This window comes from Apaloderma vittatum, unplaced genomic scaffold, assembly GCF_000703405.1.
Source record: "Apaloderma vittatum isolate BGI_N311 unplaced genomic scaffold, ASM70340v1 scaffold38718, whole genome shotgun sequence".
NCBI lineage: Eukaryota > Metazoa > Chordata > Aves > Trogoniformes > Trogonidae > Apaloderma > Apaloderma vittatum.
In genome coordinates, this window is record NW_009733084.1 from 1,143 (window position 1) to 6,941 (window position 5,799).

Here is a 5,799-nt window from a genome sequence, read left to right on the forward strand (position 1 = left end):
TTTATTTTGCCGAGCCATATTAAAAGGAGAATAAGGGAGGGCGAGGAGGGCAGTTTTCACTGCTGGGAAGCCATGGGGGAGGGGGGGACGGGACGAGTCGCCCCAAAGTTCGGGGAGAGGGTTTAAAGGGCAGAGGGGAACACAGGAACTTTCTGCCCCCGGTGCTGGGGGAGCAGCCCGGGGCTCGCTACCTCCCAGATCTTTCCCCAGCTTCGCCGTGGGAAAGGGCTGCACGCTTCAGCTTTACTCTCCCAGCCCTTCAAAACCCAGCAAGCAGCAGAGACATCCTCCAAAACAGCTTATCTGGGTGAGGCGGGGAGAGGTGGGGGGATTAGCCTTCAAGAAAATTAAATAAAATTCAATTTAAAAAAAATAAATCGAACCTGAAATCCAAGCGAAAACTTACCGAGATCACCAAATCCCCCTCCCCCAAGCCTTTCCTAAAAGGGGCTGGAGGGGGAAACTTGTTGAGCGTTTATCCAAACCAGAAACAAAACCAGGCAGGACTGAGAATAACGGTCCTGGTCGATGGTAGCTGCAATAAGACACGAACGCTCCGAGTGGCTGCTGAGAATCTAAATCCTGTACTTTTCTCTTCCAGACAACATAGGGGGACCAGAAGGGAAAAGGGCTCGGACTGCTTACACCCGCTATCAGACCTTGGAGCTGGAAAAAGAATTTCACTTCAATAGATACCTGACCCGCAGAAGAAGGATTGAAATAGCACATGCTCTTTGCCTCTCAGAGAGACAAATAAAGATCTGGTTCCAAAACAGGAGAATGAAATGGAAAAAGGATAATAAGCTGAAAAGTATGAGCATGGCAGCTGCAGGAGGGGCATTCCGTCCCTAAGCGTTTGATCAGTTAAAAGTACTGAGCAGTATTAGCTGACCCTGCGTCTCATGTCAGTACTAAGTTGACTTTATAAAACTTCCTTGTGTTACTTCTGTGAAGAAACCCTGTTCTTGTCGCCCTTATTCATCTTTTAATCATGAGCCTGTTTATTACCATTCTCTCGCGTGTATAAGTAGATCTGCTTTTATCGTACATTTCTTTGTCTTGAATGGCTTTGTCTTGAAAAAAAATAATAGATGTTTTAACTTATTTATATGAAGCGAGCTGTGTTACTTGAAGTAACTGTTAAAACAAAACTAAACAAAAAAGAAGGTGAAAAAAAAGAAGGTAAAAAAAAAGAGAGAGAGAAAAAAATCCTTCCCCGATTTAGTACAAATGTTATGTGTTGCACTCAACCTGCTTAACTGTGCATGTGTGGTCAAGTGTTAATGTCTGTATAGCTCCAAGCTGTTAAAAATATTTTTATTCAAACTACCTATATAATTCCTGTGTAATTAATGCTGTTGTAGAGGTGAAATGATGAAATCAACTGAACTTGTCCTACGTGTAGTGAATAGTGAATCTGTGACGAAAACTGTGATTCCAAGCAGTATGTCCTTGCTGTGCCTTTGTATATGACTCTTTGCACGAACTCTTAGAAGTGGCTCTTATTAAGCGCAGCTTCTGTGATGTATGTTTTTTGTGAACAAAGTTACAAATATAGTCAAAGTCTGGCTGTTTGAGCAAACTGTGATCAGCTTTTTTTTTTTGTATTTGTTTTTAAAAAAACTGACTGGAAATCAACAAAAAAAATAAACTTTCTATTGTAAAGTTTCCGTGATCTGGTTTGTACAAAGCAAGAAGTTGTGCTTCCTCACTTGCCTCTGAAAAAAAAAACCAAAACCCTTGCAGAGTTTACAATATTTTTTTTACCTGTCTCCTGCTGCACGTTGCAAGTGGTAGATGCTGCGATTGTCCGCTACCAGTATTTTTAATTGAAAGTTTGACCATAAGTTGCTCCTTAACGGTTTCTCGCTAGGTGAAAAGCTACGTCGTAGGACCACAATCAACACCCTTTGAGGCTGAATCAACTGTTGTTTGCTGATGGTTTTAAAGAAGAACCCCCAAAACATGTGCTTTGTTAAAACACGTTGCTAACTCCAAGACGTGTTTGCATCGCTCCAGAATTTCTCCTGTGGTTTCATTAAGTATATTTGCCGGACAGCCACATCCGAGCCCTCTGCGTCTATTAGTAACCCTCACTAGCCACATTCCCACTTATCACCGTTTAAAGATTTTTTGTTTTCTTCGCTACAATTAGTTTGCTATAAACGTAATGTTACTTACCCCATCAGAGCTTGAATGGTTAACTCTTCTGAGCTTCTAAGAGCAACTAAAGATTTGCACATTTACTGACTGGTTACATTGATGCCTTCCCTTAAAAGTTATAAAACAGTAAACTTTATAAGCCCCAGTTCCGGCTATATGACATTTGGGTGCCAAATGAATAGGGTTTTGTCTATGAATTAGATCGTAAAATCATCCATAGCACAGACAGATAGGCTCACTGGCTATAAAAAGTCACGTGGTGCCATTAAAGTAAGTTTTATGGTTTTGGGGAGTTGACATCCAACATTATATACCACATAACATATAATCTCACTGACGCTGGACTTCATTTGACTCTTTTGCAGGCTACGTGTGCCTCCTGGCCATTCAAATTGTCAGGTTTAGGGACAGAAGTATCCAAACCACAAGTTCTCAATACTGTATGAAAAATGGCTCCTTGCAAGTCAAAGGTAAGTTTTGTGCACAAGTTCCTTAAAGTTTATTTGTACAGTAGGGAAGCCGAGGCTCCTTCTCGCTCTCGCTGACTCTCGCCTCTCTCTTCCTTTCCCTTTCTCTTTCTCTTTCTCTTTCTCTTCCCCTTCCTCTCCGCCTGGAGCTTTTCAGGACGGTCCCACCGTGCCCGGGAGGCAGGATCAACCACTAATGATCCAGGTTGCGCTGCGAATCCCCTCCATCCCTTCATTCGCAGCAGCTAGCTCTCTATTTTAACGATCAAATCAAAGTAAACCACAATAAGCGACTTTGGCAGAGATGGATTTTGGGGCCTAGCTTTAATCACTTCGACTACCGCAGAAGATAATTACTTCCTTTGCTCAAATACACTCTCCAAGTTTGGAGAGGTTTTGTTTAGCAAGGAGTAGTTACTGCAGGCGATTAAAAAAAGGGAAAACAAAATAGATAGTGCTTGATATTATCTGGGCAGTGTCCTATGTAGGCATGATAGAGTTGGAGGCGTGATGATATGGTAATAATCTTTGGATTGGTGAAATATGTTGCACATCAAAGCTAGTATTAAAACAGTACAGACTGTACAGGAGAACTTAAGATCCTTATTTTCTGCATTGAGTTGTGCAGAAAGGTCTAGCTGTATACATATATTCATCTGCAAGTGCGTAGTGTGTTTCGGGGATGCGCATTTATAATGTGGTTGAAACATTTTGCAGATCCTATATATAATTGCATAAATATAAATATATTTAAATTGAGTGCATGTGTGCATGTATGTACAAATTGATGTATACGCCAGTATAAAGCTGTGCACATATGCATGTGTGTCTTATGTTCCGTATTTATGTATACAAAGAGCACGTACATGTGTATACATATATGCGTTCCTGTGACTTTTTTTTTTAAGTGAACCAATTGACTGTAACTTGTAGCATTAATACAAGAGACTACAGGTCATTAGAGTGCTGCAAATTATGAAATACGGGCTTGGTTTATTGAAGATTGTAAATATCCCTCTAGCTCTGCATTCTCCCTCTCTGTTTTATATTGCTGGCTGCCATTGTGGGGTAGGCCCCATCTGCGTGTTTACTTCAACATTCTTTTTATTTAAGTGGACCGTTCTCACCAGAGTGTGATTACTCAGCAATAAACTTTATGGCCGGATTTAACTTTAGTCTTTGAATTTCCAGGACTTGAATGAAAGGGTGAAAGGAACACTAACTATCTCTGGGTAGCATTAAGGCCTGATCCTTAACCTCAGAGCTGTTACTTAGGTGACTGATCTCGGGGTGGGGGGGGGTGTGCAGACCGACTAGTTGGGGGCTAGGGAAGGGATTTGAGAATTGCCTCCAATATAGATCTATATCTGTATATCTCCAAACCAGCTGTGAGTATCTCTTTCTGTGCTTAGGTTTGGAGTAGCAGGGATTCAGCAGATCGCATTGTTTTCCTTCATGTGTCATAAAGTCGGGTTTGCAAAAGAACGGGGTGGTTTGATGTGAGATGGGAGATGGGCTTTGTTTTGTTTCACTAGTGCTATCTCGTTTGAATGTTGCAGTTTAAGCTGTATCTGCTACTGCGAGCGAAAATTAGAGAAATGCATTGAAGTAGAGGAGAATAAAATTGTTGTGAACCACTGTGAGGTGTGCACGTTGCTAACTGATTTATATTTTTAATTTATTAGCCTTTAACGTTAAAGAAACAGTAGTGTTTAAGACTGGCCCAGCTCATAGATCTCAGAGTTTTACAAATATTTGATGTTTAGAGTCAACCCCCCATGCAAGACAAATGAAGTTTGAAGCCTTTGTGTCTGTGTATCCTTCATATGAACACTAAACAAACACATATGCATATACTTTGTTAAAAAAAAAAGTGGGAAAGGCTTTAAAAGTACATATCTAAATGCATTTTTGTAAATAATTTCCGTAATAAACAGCTGGGGATTTTATAGAACATTAGCTGTCATATTTTCATCAATAGGAATACCAGAAAGTTATATATAAGTGTATATTATATTACATGCCACAAAAATTTATAGTTTGAGGTGAAGACAGGAAAACCCTTTAAAAGTTTGTGTTTCATTTATATACATGTCCTTTTCCAATGAAAATCCTCCTCTTGTAAACGGGAATGATACTAGATACAAACCATTTGCGATTACTCAATATTCAACAACACTGCGTTTTTTGAATTATCTGATGAATATACAAACATACATGCACACACGTTCCACTGATATTTTAGGAACTTAGATATCGTCGCAGAATGTAACTTTTCATTGTCTAGAGCAAAAATATTTGCTACAGCATATTTTCACATTTTTAAATGTTGCTTCTGGAGCCTATTCCCTGTAAAGCAGTGTATAGAGATTAAAGAACTACAGAAAAGGAAAATATCCCCGCCCGTACTGCAAGAAACTCTCCAACAAAAGAAGAAAGTTAGCTAGAAATGACAGCTTCTCCATATTTCTGGCCCTGCCCTGTCCTAAAGCAGGGCAGATGAAGCTATTCAAATCTAGAAAAGCTTTGAAATTTGAAATTCAAACAACTCAGGCTGCAGAACTCTACGAAAATATTCTCAGGTCCTAATTGTTTTCCGAGGGAAATTGTCATGGAGAATAATCACTGGGAATCAGGAGAGAGGTCTTATCTGTGCACATTATTTTTCTGCTGTGTTTGAGGGATTAATGCGTGTGAGTTTGTTTTACTTTAGGCATGGCAAGTGTCGTTCTGCAATTTGAAATGTAGTTTACCTAATCCTCTGAAAGAAATAGTTGAGTGTAGTGTGTCATGTCTAAGCGTGAGGCCAATTAAAGATTACGGAACTCTCTTAATGTATGTAACTAGTGACTTCGCAAGGCATAACTTTCTCTAAACCAGAAGTACAACAATCCGATGGAAAGTCATCCGTAAATTACAGCTCTGCAGCCTTGTCTAAAACCTGCAAACGCCCTAACTGCCGAACATTACAGGGAAATTATTATTCTGCCATTTCCTTACATTTAATAAGTGTGTATCTGTAGAAGGGTGACAATAGAGGGGTTTGCAATCTGCTCCATGGGAAATTGAATGGAACAGATCATAAGGGGCGGATCAGGAGGTTTCGGTTTCAAACCCTGGATACTGGAGCAATGCCTTTTCCCTCCCCGCAAATACAGATTTAACACAT

At 40.1% G+C, this 5,799-nt stretch overlaps 1 protein-coding gene across 1 annotated transcript in view; it reads left to right on the forward strand.

The window, feature by feature from the left end:
• HOXA5 (homeobox A5) overlaps positions 1-1,343 on the forward strand; it is a 2,447-nt gene extending 1,104 nt beyond the window's left edge. The window contains exon 3 of the mRNA XM_009875739.1: positions 602-1,343. Coding sequence (XP_009874041.1) covers positions 602-852 — 251 coding nt within the window. The 3' untranslated portion in view covers positions 853-1,343. The remainder of the gene's footprint in view (positions 1-601) is intronic.
• The last annotated feature ends 4,456 nt before the right edge of the window (positions 1,344-5,799 follow it).